Here is a 20,920-nt window from a genome sequence, read left to right on the forward strand (position 1 = left end):
TCAATGGTATGCTCAGATTTGTATGAGAAATTAACTGCTTGATCAGTATTAAAATTTAATTTGTGTTAACAACATTCATTTGAGATAAGGCTTTCTGGTATATCAGGTATATGAATGCTCAATATACATCTTAAGGGTTAATTTCATGGCATTTGGGTCTTCAGGAAGTATTTGGAACCTCTGATGAGTACTGAGTATTGCACTTATCAAAGATAGTTTGTTTTTAAAATATTCTGACAGTTTTTTTCCTTCAGTTTTTATTTTACTTATTTATCTAGTTACATTATTGTTCATTTTTCAGTAATGTTTACTTCCTCCTTCCCCCATCCATCATCACCATAGACCCCCACATTCCTCCCTCCTCTGATCCCTCTTTGTCCTCCCCTGTAGGATCTCTCTGGTTTATAATTGTCTGTTTTTGAATTGTAATAAGAATACACTCCCCGCCCCTGTATAATGTGTTATTTGGTTCTCTTAAAATTCCTCTTACAAGTGAAACCATTCGATATTTTTCTTTTTCCTTCTGACCTATTTCACTGAGCATAATACCTTCTAGCTCCATCCATGTGCTGTGAATGTCATGAGTTGATCTTTTTTGATTGCTGAGTAGTATTCATATGGAACCACAGAAAACCAAGAATAGTCAAAGCTCTACTGACGAAAACAAAGGAAAATGGAGGTATTATACTTCCAAACTTCAATCTATACTACAAAGCCATAATAATTAAAACAGTGTGGTACTGGAACAAAAACAGACACACAGAACAATGAAACCAAATAGAAAGCCCAGAAATAAACCCATACTTATATGGGCAATTAATCTTTGACAAAAGAGCAAAGAATATGCAATGGTACAAGGAAAGTTTGTTTAACAAATGGTTCTGGGAAAACTGGGCTAACATACGTAAAAGAATGAAACTACACCACTACCTCACACCATGCACAAAAGTCACCTCAAAATGGATAAAAGCCTGAAACCATAAAATATATAGAAGAAAATATAGGTAAAATAAAAATTTTGATATTTTTTAACTTAGTTCATAATTATGATTTTCAAGATAGCTCTTAATATGATCCTTCTATTTTTTTTTTTTTTTAGGTGACCAAACATTCCTGAATGTTTACTTCATTTGGCAGGTGCAGTTAAAGTTGCTCCATGTACAATTCTTCCATCTCTCTGGGGGTAGTACAGCCAGCTAACACCACCACTTCAAACAGATACCCTGTCTCTACTATTTGTTGTGTGATGAAGGATAATCTGCCATTTTTATTACATCTTTGAGCCAACACTATCTCAATAGCATAAAATATTTCCTTTACTCAGTAGAAGAATCAGAAACATGTGAGAAAACACAGGTGATACATATGAACACATTAAAACTATAAGGAATTGTAAAATTGATTCTACTTTTTACTTATTGAATTGAAAAAAATGAATCTTTTCCAATAATGTTGTTTATCTTTAGTTTTATTATGTGATCTTTAAGTTTTATAGCCTTGAAACTGCATCCTACAATCAATTTTTTTTTATTGTTAACATTGATTTACAACACTGTATGTGACTTAGATCAATAGGGTCACATCTCATCACACCCATCATTACAGCACACACGGTACTTTACCAGCCTCTGTCTCCACTTCCTCTCTGCCCTCCAGTTGCCTCCCTTCTGCAGTCAAAAATATCCCTTTTAGGGCCCTTCCTGGTGCACAACAGGTTAAAGTACAGCACTATGAAGTTATTGCAGTCACTGCAGCATGAGCTCAATCCCAGCCCCGGAGGTGATCCATATGGTGTGGCACACCTCTCCTGAAGAGCCCACTGCTCCCCTCAGCAGTGTATTTCAGTCAATCTGCCTGTCCTGTTCCCTACTGAATCCTCTTACACCCCGCCCCACCCCCATCTCTGGCCTGTATTCTTGTATGCATAAATAAATCTTTAAAAAAAAAATCCCTTTTAAAGCTTTGAATATATTTACTTCTTTTTAAGCACTAGAATCAATAAGAAATCCTGACTTTGGGGGAGACATTTGAGGTTCAGTATATGTTCATTTTCATGCTTTTCTTCTTTTTAAATTCTATCAGAACAAAATTAAATGATTTCTTATGTGGACAGTTCAGCTAATAGGTAACCATAATTCTGGTTCTTGTATAAATTGGTGCCAATTTTCTAGAGAATTGTTTGACAATTACATTTCTGCTAAGTTTTTTAGAAAGAATTTTGTAAGAAAATCAGAAATGTGAAAAATATATTAAGTATTTTAGGTTATAATGAAAAACTGAAGCAATCTAAATGCCCAATACCAGGACAGGGGGTAATAAGTTTGGTTAATTCATATAATGCACCATTTTAGTTATTTAAAAAAGAAAATCAGGATTTATGGCATGTTGGTGACATAATAGGGAAAAACATTACACAAAACTGTAAAAACATGGCACCTATCATAAAATACACATATACACTTGTTTATAGAAAAGACTATAAAGTGAGTTTTAAATGACCATGTGGTAACATCAGTCTCTTTTACTTACCTTTCAAAATTGAAATTGGCAGGAATTCCTTTCCTTTTCATTGATTCAACAGATTAGTTTTGTTGAGCAAGTTACTGAACTAGCTACTTGTATTACATTCTTCTATTTTCAGTGGAAATTTCAGTGTTACCTGACTTTCACACACACATTCTAACTTTTTAACAGAAGACTGTGAGGACAAAGATATTAATTCCAAATTCCAAAGGAGAAACTGAAGTTTTCAGCAAAACCAGGTGTCTGGTCATGGTGACCTGCCTACTAAGTAGAGAGTGAGAATCAGAATCTTAGCCCACGGGTATTTTCCCTATACTTTAAACTTTTCCTGTTTGATAGGTGAGTTACCATATAGAAAAACTCAGTGGGATGCCATTTTTTAAAAAAAATATTTATTTATTTATGCTTACAGAACTAGGATACAGGCCAGAGGTGTGGTAGTGAGAGGCTTCACCAGAGCCAGAGTGGGGAACAGAACAGGCAGATCTATGGAATACATTGCTGAGAGGAAAGGTGGGTGGGTCAGAAGAGGTCTGTCACACCTTGTGGGTCACCTTCCTGGCCAGGGATGGAACTCTTGATGCAGTGGCTTTGGAGAGCTTCATAATACAGTGCTTTAACCCGTGGCGCCACCAGAGAGAGCCTGGGATGCCATTTGTACAGAATGCTAAGGGACTTGACTCAAGTTAAAATGTAGTGGACACTGTATGTGGCTTGCCCATGACCTACGTATGCCTACCCACTTCTAACTACCAGTGTGCCGTTATCTCTCTGGGATTGCTCAGAAGCCAGGAAGAGTTTCTCTGTCTAATGGAAATGCTATGGAATTGCTGCCATCTTCCCAATCAGTTTCATTATGGGGATTAACTTTGACATTCTCCACTGTTAGCAGACCTGATGATATATCCTTTATTAACTGTCTCCCCTTCCAAAATTCCTCATTCCATTATCCATGTTGTCAATGCTGCCCAAGTAAAGTACCTGCCAGTAAGTCCTTGTTTCAGGATCTATTTCTGAAAGTAATGAAGCCATCTTGCGTGATAGCTCTGTGTTTAAAGGTTAATTAGTAACTTGGAATGCATATGTCATTAGTAAACACAGAAGAAGAACATGTCAGTTATGATGCTCTCGGATATATAAAAAGTAGATGACGTGTTGCAAACCCACCAAGGGGTGCCCTGACCGCTATGTTCGTCGTAGCTGGAACATAGGAGACTCAGAGACTGGAGAAAACAAAGCAGGAGCCTGGGGTCTGAAGTCCGAGGGTATATAAAGGGTCTGTACAAGGGTCTGTATATGCAGGGAAAAACAGGAAATGTACCCAAGAGATGTGTCTTACGCAGAGGGTGTGGTGCATGTTTGTATGGGGCCTGGGGCTTCTTGTACTTCTACTTGAAACAAAGTAGTGGGCTGCAGCTGTTTGCAGGACAGAGTGCACTGTGCTCTGCTGACTTGTTTGTTGGCCTGACTGGGGAGGGAGTGTGCTCACCCATGCACAGCAATCAGCCAGGGCGGACAGGTGCACTTGAGGTCCTGCAGAGTTAGCCACAATGACTTTTCCAAAGTCTAAGGTTTCACTATTAGTTTCATAAAACTAGGCAAATAATCCAACTGCTTCTCTTTAGACAACACTTAAGAGAACAAATAATTCTTACATGTTTTTTGATATCAAGTCTTTATTAATAAGTAAAGTGCTCAATATTACATATTAATGAATTCTCAATTGTTGAGAAATATTGCATATGTAACATTTTTTAATAATAATCATTATAGAGGGGGAGATGAAAGGGAAGGGATGAGTAGGGAATTCTATATGACTACAAAGGAAAGAAATACGTAATTTCTAAGTAAAAAGAATTTAGCAAAACATTACAGGTGACATGAAAAAAAAAGTATAAGTATTAAAAAAGACTTTATAGTGGCCAACATTATACATGGCACACAGTCAATATACATGGATACCACATAATGGCTGCTCTTCAAATTGAAGTTTGTTTACATGTAACAAAATGGTACACATACATAAATACATACACTCAATATCCCTGGAATGCAAACCTTAGTACCTAGTAATAAAGAATTTTGTATAGCATGTTCAAAAAAAAAGTAAAAATGGAGATGAAGCTGTGGGAAATATTAAAGAGATTCAATGTATAGCACTTGTATAGAAGGGGTTTGTCTCTGCTCATGTTTCCATTGAAGATTTGACTGACATACTTTGCCAACTGAATGAGTACTATGTGAATATAAAACATAACATTTAAACAGGCCTCATTTGTAGCTTCTCCAAGTGTCATCCACCAACATCTATCTGGGTTATCCCATTAATTCTCAGAAGGTCACCTTACTCAACACTTCCTGAATTGAAAAATTAATTTTTACTTTTTATTAAAAAATAGATTTCTTCCCCATAAACTTTTAAAGACCCACTGTAATAGGGTCTTTAATGTTGCAAATTCAAACAGATACCTTTAAAAAAGGGATGAATTTTCAATATCAAAACCTCCTTTTCATGAAATTGAGCTCCACAGAAATTAAAAATTCTAGTTTTGAAATACAGGTCAAGAGTTTTTGAGTTCTATTGTTTCTTTAAAAAAAAAAAAAGCATGAGATTCAAACTTTAGTTTTACATATTTTCATATGAGTTTCAACACTGAAAGTTTGTTGAAAATGAGCATATTCACTAATTTAAATTTTCTGTATATACTAAAAAAATTTGAGTAAATCGGTCCTTCTTAGATTGATTACAAATAAATTAAAACACATGGGAAAATATCAAATGGATGCATTTTCATACTAAACTTACTACTAGAGAAAATTAAACTTGGTGATTGAACTTCTTTTAATTTTCATATGATATTGTTAGAAATGACACTTTGGCCCATAATGGACCTTCGGTGCTTTCATGTGGCAGATAAGAGTCAAAATAGAGTAAGAATTATGGTCAGTCCCAAAGACACTAGCTATGATAAAATAACAAAAAGAATACTATTCAACATTAATCTTAACCAGCCATACAAATTCTAGCATAATGACTACATACACATTCTACGATTGGAGTACTTTTCCAGCTCACTTTTTAGAAAAGTTTACCCCAGGAAGGTAGTTGAAATGTCTCCTTTCTTAAAAGAAAGTGATGTATTACTCCCATGAGTTAAGCCTGAGTGGAATAGAAGGCCCCTACTTTCTCTTCACACGGTGAGCAAAAAATGACAATACTGATTTAGGTAATTGGAAATCAAACTCAGAAGCCTTTTTATAGTTCTCTTCTAGCTTAAAAGGCCACTTCATTGTCAACTGAGAGGGCTCAGGCATGGTAGCGAGTGGGCATACCACTCAATATAATTCTACAATGAAATTGTTCCTCAATATTTACACCACATCTCCTATATGAGAAAAAGAAAAAAAAAAAAACTCCTTTGATTCACGGACAAAATTTACCTAAAATAAATTAAAGTGCACAAGAATTAATAACTGGTCACAAAGACCAGCATCGTATGGTAGTCAGGGCACAAAAAATAGTGTACTAGTATGGCAACTCAAGAGAGCCATCTTCTTGGTCTTAGGAACTCATGTACAAGTACATGTCCTAAACATGGAGATTGGAACTACCATTTCCATTTCCACATTCCATTCCTTCTGTAGATTGGGAGGAAGACGGGCGGGAGCTTCTGGGGCGAGGTTGACCAGTTGGTCCCAATGGTGTGCCTAAACCATGATTCATGTGGGAAGCTGCATCATCAGATTCCCAACGTTCCAACTCTTCCCGCACTAGCCGCTCCATCTGCTCCCTGTGGATTTCACTGTCACGACCTAATCTTTCATCCTAATAAAGAAAAAAGAAACCAGGATGTTGGGGGGCAGGATGATACATACTCTTGCACTTCAAAACTGCCTTAGGAAATTTGGGAACCAAAGAGTCTGCCTGTTATTAGGGAAGGTTGGAGATTTTAAGTATATAATAGCAATTCTCAGAGTCACTGAATAACTTTTTTGCCTAATTGTACAGTGCAATGAAGTTAGAGTCACTGGTGTGTGGAGAACTAAGAAAATTATTGAATCTGTAATAATTTGCAGTTATGGAGAAACAGAAATATCTCTGACTAAGGATTACAAATATGACTCCCCAGTGTTTAGTAGAATCAGAGTATTTTTCTGCCCCACGACCACTTACTTCAGCCACTCCATCCAGCAGCCTTCCCAGCACCTCCCTCCTCTTCAGTTTGGCTCGTTCCATAATTTCCAGCTTCACAATCACCGCATCAATCTTGGACACAATGCTGCCGATAGAGTGCTCCATCCTGTCTACTCTTCTCACCAGACTGTGGAAACCACAATTAAGAGGGTAAAATTATCTTGTGTCCTACTATCTTGTGAAAACAGGACTATGTTATTATTCTTCACCAGTATGACAATCGAACAACAACAAAAACAGTGGTGGTTACCAGAAGGGAAGAGTATGGTGAGTGGGAAAGGGAGGATGGGGAGATAAATAGGTCGAAGGGATGGATCAGTTGTCGGATAGTGATGAAAGGTATCAGAACTTTGGTGGTGGTGCATGCATTTATGGAGGTGTGTAGCTGTTCTCCTGAGATTTATGTTGTATTACAAATCAATGGTACATAAAAAAAGTCTCAATATTATATGAAATTGACTTTCAGCACAAGGTTCCTTCAGTAGATGGAACATGGAAGGTGGCGGGGAGAAAAGTAAACACTAAATAGTCTCCAACTTTAGAGGTAAACTTTCATACATTGCTGGCGGGAGTGTTCACTGCTATAATTTTTTTGGCATCATATCAGAAGTCTTAAAAACATATGCCTTTCCTTTTATTCAAATATTTCCATTTTTCATGGAAAATTTTCTAAAGGAAATAAGTACATCTGTAATTTCTGGCTACAAAGATATTAATTAGAGCGGCGCTTAATATAGGGGGTCACTGAAAATGGTTTCAATAAAACTAGTGATTAAACTACTTTTATTTATTTATACTATGGAATTCTAAGGAGATATCAAAATTATACTGCAAGAGAATAGTGAAATAAAATGATGTTCAAAATATATTGATAAAGCAATCAGATAATAGTATACTAATAGTTATACATTTTTATTTTGAATAAACAAACTGCTATGCAAACATTTAAAAAACGATAAAACTTTAGAATGGTGGCACAAGGTCGCTATAGGTACTTTTCCAGTGAAACAACTGTAACAATTGAAAATTATTTAACAAAAATTATTTTTAAAAGTATTCTTAAGGACATACAGTCAAAAATTAATAACTTATTTAGGGTCCTCCCTGATGACTGTTCAATGGGTTAAAGCCCAGCACTATGAAGCTATCAACAGCCAACTGCAGCACGAGTTTTATCTCCAGCCAGGAAGTTGACCCAGATGGCGCAGTAGACCTCTCCTGACCTGCCCGCTGCTCCCCTCAGCAGTGTGTTTCAGTAGATCTACCTGCTCAGCTCTCCACTCTGTCTCTGGTGAGTCCTCTCAACCCTGCACCTCTGGCCTATATCTCTGTTCTTGTGTGCATAAATAACTAAATCCTAAAAGAAAAAAAAAAGTACTTATTTAAAAGAAGTGACTGAATTTCAGTCAGAGGAGTAAGAATCTGTGACATATGAGCCATAATTGGTTCCCTCTCTCCTGTATTCCAGCTTGATGTGATGTAAACGACACTGTGGAATGTGCGTGAATGTGTATATGTGTCTGTGTGGCACAAAGAACACAGAGCTTCCTCTTCCCTCAGTTCCTTATCCAGAGCTATGTCAAGGAAGGGCAGAGTGCCAGCATTTCTATTTCCTATGCCTCCACTCCCAACACCACATTGAAGAGGTTCAAATTTAGGCAACAGTGGCTGACAGGTACAAGGCCCTCCTTCTCTACTCAAATTGAAGGGTGGCGATTCCATGGCAGCAGAGTCAAGCTGAGGAGGACAGGTTGCCAACCCTGGCTTTCTCAAGCGTCAGGGGTGTGTCACTCTGAGAGACCAGGGCCACTGTCCTTGCCCCTAGCTCTAGAGCAGTGGAATAGAGACTTTGCCTCAGGGGAGGCTTTATTTGGAACAAGGTTTGGGGAAATGTAAACACAAGAGTGCTCTTGAATACAATGGAGATTGTGATTTTGTGGTGACACGCACTTAAAAGTAAGCTGGTTGTTACAGAAGATCCACTAATTAAATTGTTTACTAGCTGGTTTACTAGAAAGAACTAGGGAAACAGACAGCTAAAGATTAGCCTCAAAAACAAATGCAAAGAGACCAAGTTTAACTGGATCAAAGCTGTTTATGGAGTTTATATCCTGAGGTATTATCATAAACAGTAGATGAACCAGTGAGCAATTAGTGGAACCCTAAGAGGTGGAAGTAATATGAAAACCACTGTTTACCCAGATGTAATGTGGCCAGAGGTGTGCCCTTTGAGAAACAACACCAGAGGTTTCACCTTGTGGGGGAAGCAAACAAATATGCAAATATGCAAACAGCAGCAAAAATAAGACCTGAAGGGGAGGGACTCAGAACTGCAACAATAAATTAGTTAAATCTCTTGTTTTCATCAAAAAATTCTGAGACAAGGAAAAAAAAAACAAACCACACAGCAGGAAAATGTGATCCAGTCACAATAATAAAAAAAATCAACCAATAGAATCTGTCTTTGGAGATCCCAGGTAGACTTAGTAGACAAAAATTTCAAAGTACTCATTATAATTATATTTAAAAAATTAAGAACTTGTGCTTCAAAAATAATGGTATGATTGTCCCAGACTGCAGGGCAACAGGAGGCGATATAATGACAGGAGACAAGAAAGAAGGCTAGTGGCACCTCAAAATAGTGCTTCACATAGGAGTTACAGGAGGGAATATAGAAGGAGCACAAGGGATCCAGAACGGAGGCCAGATGGAGAAAAAGACGGAGACCTGAGGAAGCCACATGGAGCAGCAAGCATATGATGAAGAAACCAGGCTTGTTTCCTGGAGTGGTTAAGGCAGATGTGGGTGAGAGACCTGTAGGGAGGTGACTATGACAGTGTTTATATTGATTTTGATTTTGCTCTTTTCCTCCCAGATTTGTCTGGCCATTTCTGACCCTTTTCCATGGGTCCTGGCCAGAAGGTGCTTTAGTCTTGTGGCAGGCTTTCAGGCCTTGCTTTGGGCCAATCCCTTTTGGGTTGACTTTTGCCCAGGAGGGGATGGGTAACTTCAGGTGTTTTAGAAGTTATATTCTTTGTGTTCCATATTGTATATTCACTGTATTAAAGTCACTTTTCATTAAAGCTTTATATGTTTTGTCTTGTTGCGGCGGATGGCAGAACCCACTTAGAACAGGCAGGTTTTGGGGCTTCAGGGGTGTCCCTCTCTCCCTGTCCTCTAACAGAATTGAGCTGCCCTATAACATGATGACATTTATCAAATAGAGAATATCTACTAGGAAAGTGAGATTGCTAAAAGAAGCAAAGAGAAATTTGGAGTTCAAAAGTACAAAAATGAAATGAAAAGTCATTAGAGAATTTAAATAGTACAATTGAACTTGCACAACAAAAGCATACTGGAGATAAAAAAGAAATAAAGAAAAATGAACAGAACATTGGAGTATGTTGGATATTATTATAGTAAGCATCCCAACATATGCATGATGGGAGTCCCAGGAGAGAAGAGAGAAAACAGTCTTTTAATAAAAATAATGGTGGAAAACTTCCCAAACTTGATGAAAACATTATGCAATCAAGATGCTTAATGAAACCAGGTAGGAAAAATGCTAAGAGATTAGACACACTGGAGTAAAAATATTGAAAGATGATGAAAAAGATAAAATCTTGGAAGTAGCAAGGGAAAAATAAAAACCTCAGAAAAATAAAAACATGAAAACCTCAGATTAACAGCTGTCTTCATGAAGAAATAAAGGTGATATAAAAAGAATCCCAGAAACTGAGAAAAATCATTGCTAACAAGAGAAACAGGGAAAACAAGAGTTCGCAAACAGAAATGAATACATTGATAATATAATAAAAATAGTGAGACACTTGAATATCCCACTGTGTCAATTAACATTTAAACAGTAGATAGAACTGGCAGAAAAATAAACAGGAGAAATGAGTAGCACTATAACCAACCAGGTATAATAAACTGCTACAGACCACTCAACAACAGCAAAACATAGTTTCTTTCCAAATGCATGTAGAATATTCTTCAGGACATACCATGAATGTGCCAGACCACAAAAACACGTTAAAAAAAAAACAAAAAACATACAAATGGAGAGAGAAACACCAAAATGTAAATTGACATTTTTGGTTGGTGTGAATATGAGATTTTAGTGTTACCTTTTACTTTTCTTTCTTTGTCATTTTTTACATAATGAATATATTATTTCATAAAGAGAAATAAGCAATAAATTATAAAAAAAAGAACTAATGATTTTTTGCCACTAGTGGACAGAAAGGATTGAATTGAGACAGGTGGGGGAAATTGCTTGGCCTCTTAAGGACTCTTATCAGCCCAGATTCTGCCAGCTCATTTACACTTACACTTGAAACTCTTCGTAAGAAACCCCACTGGAGATGCTGCCTCTTCTTCTGGAGCTATGCCCACTGTCTTCATCGTCATCCTCCTCAGAGTCATCCAGACTTCTGGGGAAGCTTCGGCTGCTCATGGGACGTGGTAATGAGCTGTGATCGAAGTCCAGGTCCTCCTGAAGAACATGAGGTCAGTAAGTGGGGGACAGGAACACCCAGATCCCACAGGCTTGAGCAAAAAGGAAAAAGATGTGTGCTATTAGTAGGACATTTTTGTGGTTAATACCAAACTGTGATTCCCACACTTTTCCATATCACAGCTTGGCAAATTTTCAAAACAGATTTTAATGAGTTGTGAACATTTTGTTTGCATGTGAAAGAATATTAAAAACACCACAAAGCAAAAAAAAAAGTAAACAAAGAAATATTATATTTTCATAGAATCACACATTTAATAGTTTCAAAGTAGGAAGGATTTAACAGTAAAGAATTTTGACTAAAATAATCTGGTGAAAATTTTACTGGTTATCTTCTTGTTTGCATTTCACTTTCACCAGTAATGTTTCTCATCTACCGCTGTTTTCTGTGGGGAGAGCTTAGGAGTAACTGAGGTTTGTCAATTTTCCTTCTCTATCCCAATGATTATGAATGTTTAATCATTTATATTTTAAGTTTATATTAAAGCTTTTAGTTATTTCTGATGATAAAAACTCATGAAAGTTGACTCTTAATTGTTTCATAAGTTTTCAAATAGAAGGCAACTCTTAGCTTTATTTCATAATAATTGTTGAAGAGCAACTTTTCTGAGAAATTTCTTCCCATTCTTATGGACATTGTGTATTGCATAACTACTCAGACTTCTCTGATGTTGATTACCAGCTTACAACCAAATCTGTGTAGCTCAATCTTAATGAGCATATGTAGGTTTATGGTATGCATTTTTTAGCTTCATTCAAAGTTTAGGTTTTGTTTCACTTTGATTTTTCTTACATTTAAGCTAAACTAAATTACATCATTGTGTTATGTATATCCTTTCCAGAATAAGCAGGGTACTAATAAACAAATAGATACATACACGCGCACACACACACACATACAGAGAAGGAGTTAGTGCAAACACTGATAACCCACTGGTAAGTACAGTGTTTGAAACACTGAAGGCGCCGAATCAATTTAAACATGTTCTTCAAAACTACACCCACCCTCTCTTTTTCCAAGTCGTCTCTCATCTGCTGATGTTCATGTTCAGTTAGTTCTTGGTCTCCATCCTGGTCATACTTTGTGAATATCGCCTCAATCTCTGCATCAGTGTGGCCCTTCCTGAAATTATTGAGAGGTTACGGATTAACTCATTCATGCCTCTGGTCCCACCAGAACACAAAGTCATCGCTATGCGGAGGAGAGGAGAAAGGCAGCCTGGAACCAGGGCTCTGACTGCAATATTGTCCCCAGGATTCCTCTTCTGGAAAAAATGTGTTCCGGGGCCCTCCCTGGTGGCGCAGCGGGTTAAAGCGCAGCACTGAGAATCTGAAGCCACTTCCGCATGAGTTCGATTCCCGCCTGCCGCCTGCCCCGGAGGAGACCACATGGCGAGCCAGACCTCTCCTGGCCCGCCCGCTGCTCCCCTCAGCAGTGTACTTCGTCCATCTGCCTGTTCTGTTCCCCACTCTGTCTCTGGTGAAGCCTCTCACCGCCCCTGAGCCTCTGGCCTGTACCCCAGTTCTGTATGAATAAATAAATAAATCTTTAAAAAAAAAAAAAAAAAAAATGTGTTCCGGGGTGGTTATGGTGCAAGGCATGGGCGAACTGGTGGTGGGAATTCTAAGGGAACTAGACCTGAGGGGAGAAAGCCAGTGCTGTACAAGAATGAGCGATGATGTTAAATATACACAGTTAAATAAATAATGTCGTGAAAAAAAATAAAAATCTGGGTTTTTCTTTACAAAAAAAAAAAAAAAGTGTCCCTGAGTACTTGGACCAGAAACCCCCTATCACCGAGAATTTATCTTTACATGAGGACATTCCCATGGCTCAGGAAATGCAATTCTTACCCTTTGAGATCTTGTCGAAGTTCGTCAAAATTTAACTTGCCTTCCCCTTGCCGCAGACTCTCGGAAATATCATCCACAGTATTTTTTTTCAGTTTTAGTTTGACCAAGGCTTTATGGTAGCCCTGTCAAAAGAAAAGACTGGGTTTAATGAATTCTCTTCTCACATCTGCTTTATGTTTCATTTATCAAAGTAGCTAATGTAAAACCCTGCTCTGTAATGTGACCAGAACAGTGTCTGACATAAATTGATCACTCGAGTATGATTCAAGTGGATGAATAATATATCCTCTTGGAAGAGATCTATAGAAAGTGTCAGCCCTTCAAGGACTCAGGACCTTTTGCTCATATGTATGTTCAAGTTCAGGTTATAAAAATGATTATTATTATTAGGTTCCATAGCTCTCTGCCTCTTCAATGTGGAACAGTTTTTCTGAATAGAGAAACTTACATTATGGATTATTTGCTATTAGTATTATAATTTTATTAATGTTTATTTTACTGAGCTCATGCTCAGTCATTTCCTTACACATGCCAAGTATGTTAAAAAAATTCCAATGAAATGTGGATGAAAATGTTTTACCAATAAACTACAGGCAGTTGCTTTACATGGGCTGTAAATATGGTTACACAAATTCAAACTGTACAAAGTGATGCTAATAATCAGTGGGGAAAAATTATGATTGTGAACTGTGAAATTTTCAATTCACTGAAAGCTTTCTTAATATTCACTACAACTATACAGAGGAATATAAAAAATATTCAAATAAATATTTAGTACACTGATATTTAACACATTAGAAACATTGCAAATTAAGGTGGTTTTTTTTTTTTATAAAACCTTTATCCAGAGAAGCTTGATGCCTTACTTGTTGAGTAAGTAATCACATGCAACGAGTAATTTTTCTATCTTTTGGTGAGTTGTCATAGTTCTTTCTTAATATGGATTAATTTTCAGTATTTTACATTCAATGTTATGAAATAGCTGTAAGATTTCCTTTAGTGGGAAGTTATTCATTTGCATTGTTTCACTGAGATTGTCATTCTTTTCATCATAATCACTTCCTCGTTTATGTTGATACACTTGCCTTCACTAGGCTCTAAAACCTGCATCTCCACCAAAATAATGGCTAATGGCAGAAATATCAACAGTCTTGAGCCTGCTATTTCTCCTATAACGCCATTCAACACTTTTTTTTTTTTTTCAAGTTCATTTCCAGCATGACCATTCTTTATTTCTTTGGACTAATCGTTTCTTTCAATTATACATTTTTGTAAACTGTTATATCGGTTTATCGCTCAGAAACAAGAAGACTAAAGTTTTGTGCATGAACTGAATAGAAGATGCTCAGTAACCAAATACATTAGAATTTGACCTTAAGCACTGGTTATAATGCACATCTACTATTATATAATTATTTCTAAATTTAGGCCAGTAGTTAAGTTTTCCCTTTATGCTCACAATTAATACTCAGTTTAACATACATGTGATAACAGAAATTTGAACAGTATTGAGAACCAGATGTTAACTCAAATTTGTGGAGGAGTACTTGTATAGCCACTAAAGATTTCCTAATATGTAACCCAACTGTACAAAACCCAGGATAACAAAAATCTTAGGTCTTCTTCCAAGAGACTTTGTTCTTTATTACAATGTGATTCACAGACAACATTGTACAGACAAGGAGTCACTGATGCTTAGTAAAATGATGTTAGGGAACAAACTGTGCACTTTAGATTTTAGTATTTGTTGCTTCAAACCAAATAAAGAAGTCATATTGAGAACAAAGCTGCCCAACTTTCCTGTCCTGCCCTTCAAGTGAACAATGAAACATTTCCTGAGAAGGTACAAAGTGAAAGTTCTCAGGATTTAGGACTGGTCTTAATCCAGATACCTTTTCCTCTGGCTATTTTAAAACTTCCATGGAAGTTCAAGGGCCAGTAAAATATGAACTAGAAAATATTTGCCTCTATAGCTTCTTCTCTCTTTTACAATTATTATTGTTTAATTGGAATAATATGTACATGGTTTATAGTATAGTCTTTTCTTTTTCAAAATAGCAATTCAAATAGAAGTAAAAATGAACTCATACTATTTCCTTCTAGTTTATTCTGAAGTCTGGATTAGGAAATGTGAGCCAATTAGAGGAACCATCAGAATGAAAAAAGGGGGGGGGGGAGAGGGAAGCAACTCAGGTCTTTAGAGTTGAGAGATAATTAAGAATTATAGGATATTGGGTCCTGCCTGGTGGCATAATGGGTTAAGCGCAGCACTATGAAGTTAGCCATAGTCACTTTAGCATGAGTTAGATCCCTGCCCAGGAGGTGACCCACATAGCATGGAGGACCTCTCCTGACCTGCCCGCTGCTCCCCTCAGCAATGCACTTCATTGATCTGCCTGTTCTGCTCCCCACTCTGTCTCTGGTGAATCTTCTCACCCCTCCTGCACCTTTGGCCTATACCCCAGTTCTGTATGCATAAATAAATAAGTCTTTCAAAAAAAGAATTCTAGGGTATTAAAGTACTCCCATTATTTCAATTCAAGCTAGCAGTATATTTATCTTTAATTCTAAAAGAACATTCAAATTATTTCTGAAATATAGTATCTTGCTCTTTATTTTAATGATCAATGTTGATTTGGGAATCTGGCTAAAATATGGTTCAGTTTATGTAGCAAATGAAACAAGTCTGAGAATTAGAACTTATCATACCTTTCTGATAAGATCTGAGAGTTCCATTTCAGCTTTCTGTTGGGCCAGATCAGATTTAACTTCAGAGTAAGTGTCATTGATGATGGCCAAAAACATATTCTGTTATAAATCAAACACAGAGGTTAAGGAAAAAATCTAAATATATTTTATAAACATCAATCAATTACACTATACATGCCTTTTAGCTCATCTTTTTTTTTTTTTTTTTTTTTTGTTAAATAACCCAAGGGTTTGAGAAGTCATAAATTAATAGTTTTGCTAGCATATTCTTTGGAAAAATTGTTTTTTCCATTAAATTATGCAAAGGAAAATGCAGGACATAGATTTGCTTATAAAACCATATGTTGTCATAACTTTGCAAAAAGAGACACAAATGAAATACAACCAATTTGTGAATAGTGGGATTATTTTTACTTCCCTTTATTTTTTTCATTTGACATAAATCACTTAAGGGTATGGAACTCTATAAGCAGCTCTTCAAATTTCAATACTCCATTAGTCAAATTTCATATTTTTATTAAATTTATTCCTAGAGCCAACACCCGGCAGTCACCTTAGCCAGGGCGGCCACCCCTGAGTCTGGCTTGTCTTTTTCTACAAAGGAAGTTGGTATGCCAGTAGCCGCCCCTTTTTTTGTGAGGGTTGTGGAGAGAACAATTCATTTTTTTATAGTTCAAAAAAGATTTAATTGTAAAGATAAAAACGAAGATCTCACTATGTTCTACTGAGTGATTCGCTAAGATGACTGAATAGTTTAGTAGGTGCCACCAGCTACCAAACAACGGGCAAGGCCAGGGCAGAGCATTTCAAACCGAGACCATTGTACCCTTATTTAACAGACTGACATGCGAAGAAAACTGAGGTGGCCCGGCAGACCTCTCCTGTACCCCCCTCTACTCCCCTCAGCAGTGTATTTCGTCAATCTGCCTGCTCTGCTCCCCACTCTGTCTCTGGTGAAGCCTCTCACCCCCCTGCACCTCTGGACTGCGCCCCAGTTCTGTATGCATAAATAAATAAATCGTAAAAAAATAAAGTGAGAGGAAATAAGAGTTGAATACTGTTTAAATGGCAATAGAACTTGCCTTCATCGAATGTTGCCTCAATAAAAAATACAATTAAAAAAAAGAAAAGAAAATTGAGGTGGCCCAGAGTCCAGGGGGGCCTGTTACAGAACTCTCAAGTCCTGGTTGTTTGGTTTTTGAATAGAGATGCAGCTGCTACAGGATCCAAGGTACTGTTAGTGTCTGAGAGGAACAAGGCTTACTCTTCCCTTTGTTATTTTATTTTTTTCTCCTTTAACTTATGATAGGATGAAGAAATTCCAGAAATTGAAGGTTAAAATTAATCATAACAGTTTTGTTGAGCAAGACAAACACAAACTTCTTGGTACTCCTGACTCTTTCAACGCTACTAAAAATACATCTGGTATTGGGTTCTCCTTGATGGTGCAATGGGTTAAAAGGCAGCAGTCATTGCAGCAGGAGTTCAATTCTCAGCCTGGGAGCTGACCCACATGGCATGGCAGACCTCTCCTGAGCTGCCAACTGCTCCTCTCAGCAGTGTAGTTCAGTACATCTGCCTGTTCTGATCCTCAGACAGAACAGTAGATCTGTCCGTTCTGTTTCCCACTCTGTCTCTGGTGAATCCTCTCACCACCCACACCTCTGGCCTGTACTTCAGTTCTTGTATGCATAAATAAATAAATCTTTAAAGAAGAAACAAAAGTACATCTGGTATCAGTGCCATAGACTTAACTACCACATACCTGGACCAACTTGGGAGATAATTACAATGATTTATTTAACCTTAGCAAAGGATCTTTATTAAACTTACTGAAAATGAAAACCATTTTGTTGTTTTCTTAAGATGATAGCTGATATAAAGGATGTCTTTAATGCTAGGCAAAGGGGTGTTTAAAGTTTAGACCTTAAGTATAGATGAAAAATACCAACTGCCTAGCTGAAACTAAATGTACTGATGTTAAGGTAAAAACAAAATACCTTAAAAGAATCTTAATATTGAGTTCCAAATGTTAAAAATGGTAATTTGTACCCAATCAAGGGAATCAAAAAAATTATTTTTGAAAATAATTTCCAAAGTAATTTTGATTCATTGTTAGATTTAATTTTATGTTAAAATATTAAAGTTAGGTAGTTTCTATGTTAAATATGAATAAGTTAAACTATCATATCTTAATTCTAATAAGCAATAAATCACTCAAGTATTATTCTTGACATCTTGGACCTAATTTGTTTTGTCACTTCCTATATTTTAAAGAGAAGAGAGAAATGTTAAGTCCTGCTAGCAAGTGATCACGAAAGTGCTGACATTTGTGTTAAAAAAATGTATGAGTATTTTATTTTTTAGGCAGAGTACTCTTTTAGTTGACTTCATAATCTTACATTTGATGTGTTTTATATTAAACAGACACATAAATATGGATAAATGGTACATTTATGATAAAAGCTTAATACTGTGAATCAATGAGAAGAAAGAAAATGTGTTTCCTAATATCGACATTTTCCCTATTTCCATGATCATTAAAAAAATGATAGAGAATAGAGTGGGAGAGAAAAGGGCAGAAGGTGACCCCTGAAGTTCAAATCACCTTCCTGCTAAATAAAAGTGTACATACCAAAAGGATGAAGAACATAAAGAACACAAATGTAGTAAAATAAATTGGTCCCAAAACTCGATTAGCTTCCTCAATCTCTGCGAAGTTGATATCACCCAAAATGATACGGAATTGAGTGAAGCTATAAAAACAAAACACAACACAACACCACAATACAAAACCAAAAAATGTCTGTCATTGATAAAACATTTCCTAAGTAAGGTTTCATTCACATTGTCCAACCTTTTTATCAGTGTTAAGAGGTGCCAAATAATTAGAAATTGTCAGTCCCTGTGGAAAACTCTCATTATTTCTATAAGTGAGAAGTATAAACTCTCTGAGTAAAATATGCATTCATGCTAAATGCTATTTCCATTTTATTAAAATATAAAATTTGATTTATATTATATAAAAATATAATAACTATTATTAGATGACACAATGCTATCAGCTGTAAGAATGTAATAGATAATCTGATTTAAAGATGCTAAATGTAAACCTTCACAACTATCACCCTGGATGTGAATTTAAAAATCTGGTAAAAGTAATTTCTTTTGAAAAACCAATGTCGATGGCCAAAGATCCAGTATACTCAAAGTGGTGCATATGTGCTGTCAGTGGTGAACCTTGACCAGAAAAATCATTTTCCTCCCTGACTTTTATCAAACAGCAACATTAATTAGGATCACCATTCTATTGACCTTTTTTTCCTAACAAACTACTCTTTAAATGGCTTGGAAATCTAACACTGGTTACTGCTTGTTTTTAATAATCTTTGAGAACTGAAAATTTCTATACTGGTTAAGTTTTCCCCGATATTTTAGAAATGGTTTTTATCTCTTAGAAGACAACTTTAAGTTTATAATATATGGCAATGATATTTAATCAGAATAAAAATATAGTCCAACTGTCATTTAAAATCTACCATCTACATTTGGAGCCAAGAAGGTTTTGAAACAGTGTTGATTAACAGTTCTCCTACTTTAGAACTGGCTTACGCATCAGCATTTCAGGCATATTTCCATCTTTGCACAAGTGGATCAATGTTATTGGGAAAGTGAATGAATTTTCACTTTTTTAAACACTTGGTTGTTAAAAATAAACCATTTCTCTATTTTTGAGAAGGCAGTAACCTCCCTGATGAAATTTTCCTTTTGAATTTCATCAATACTTACATACACTCTTGGAAGGTACTGAAGTCATCAATCTGAGTTCCAAAGACAAGGTATGCCAGCTGAGCATATGCTAAGAAAATAATGAAGAACATAATAGCAAAGCCAAAGAGGTCTTTGGCACACCGAGACATGGTTGTAGAGAGCTGACTCATGGTCCTGTTAAAGCTGATGAACTTGAAAAGCTAAGGAGAGAGGGAAGAAATCAACAGGTAAACGAGTAAACAAAATATGGTTTAGACAACCTGTGAAATATGGGATATAATTCAACCTTGGAAAGAATGATTATTTTGATCCATTCTACTATACAGAAGAACCTTGAAAACATTATGCTAAGAAAAAAGTCAACTATTGTGTGATTCTACTTCTTGAGACTCCTAGAATAGGGAAATTCATAGACGAATTTCCTTCAAGGACGAGGGTGACAAATTGGGAGTTAGTGTTTCCTGGATACAGTTTCAGTTGGGATGATGGAAAAGTTCTGGAAATGCATAATAGTGATGATTGTACAACCTGCGAATGTACGTAGTGTCATTAAATTGTATACAGGATAATGCTAAGTGAAACAAGTCAGAAGGAGAAAGATGAATACTGGTATCACTATTATGTGGGATAGAAAGCAACTAAACAAAGAGCCAGATAAAAACAAGCTTAGAATTGGAGCGCCAAAGGGGGTGCGGGAGGGGGGTTGGCGGAGGGGTAAGAACAAAGAGGGCAGGAAACAAAGCAGACTATGTTGGTGGAATAGGGGTGATTTGGTGGTTGGGGCACTGAAGTAGTAATAACCTGATAGGGGTATCCAAATATTGACTCTATTAAAAATAAAAACTTAATTTAAAATAAAGGAAAATATTTTTTAAAGGTTGAGTGGTAAGTTTTAGGTTATATATATTTTATTCAAGATTTTTCCAAACCCAGCACCTTCTACTTCTTCATACAAAAAGTACTTGCTGAGTGCCTAGCCTTTGCCAATTCCTGAGCCTATCTTGTGCTAATGCTAGTGTTCACCATTATACTTACACAAAAGTGTTCAGGAAAGTCTTTGTCTGACTCACACAAGGGGCAAGTGTTGAGCACAGTCATAAAACAGGTAAAACAATATATTGCTTACACTTCCTTAGGAACGGAACTCCAACAAGCGCCTACGTGCACGCACACATACAAATAACAGAGTGTTAAGGGGAGAAGTCAAGGAGCTGTTGTAACCCAGAGCTGGAGCCAAAGGCTGTTACAGGTGGCGCCCTGGAGGGGTGCAGGTAAGGATGGATAGCCCAAGTGAAATACTGACAAAGAATCAGTGGCGTGGAGGCTCTCATAGGAAATATAAGGGACTG

The 20,920-nt window shown here is 36.6% G+C and overlaps 1 protein-coding gene across 1 annotated transcript in view; it reads right to left on the minus strand.

Annotated features, from left to right (window-relative positions):
- Positions 1-5,111: 5,111 nt before the first annotated feature.
- Positions 5,112-20,920, minus strand: part of PKD2 (polycystic kidney disease 2 (autosomal dominant)) — a 43,231-nt gene continuing 27,422 nt past the window's right edge. Inside the window, exons 7-14 of the mRNA XM_012724252.1 lie at positions 19,590-19,771; positions 18,436-18,556; positions 15,801-15,899; positions 13,092-13,213; positions 12,243-12,360; positions 11,053-11,216; positions 6,698-6,845; positions 5,112-6,349 (exon numbers count right to left, since the gene is read on the minus strand). Of these exons, the coding sequence (XP_012579706.1) occupies positions 6,113-6,349; positions 6,698-6,845; positions 11,053-11,216; positions 12,243-12,360; positions 13,092-13,213; positions 15,801-15,899; positions 18,436-18,556; positions 19,590-19,771 (1,191 nt within the window). The 3' untranslated portion in view covers positions 5,112-6,112. The remainder of the gene's footprint in view (positions 6,350-6,697; positions 6,846-11,052; positions 11,217-12,242; positions 12,361-13,091; positions 13,214-15,800; positions 15,900-18,435; positions 18,557-19,589; positions 19,772-20,920) is intronic.

Source organism: Condylura cristata, unplaced genomic scaffold, assembly GCF_000260355.1.
Source record: "Condylura cristata isolate star-nosed mole 26May11 unplaced genomic scaffold, ConCri1.0 scaffold00012, whole genome shotgun sequence".
In the NCBI taxonomy this organism is placed as follows: domain Eukaryota; kingdom Metazoa; phylum Chordata; class Mammalia; order Eulipotyphla; family Talpidae; genus Condylura; species Condylura cristata.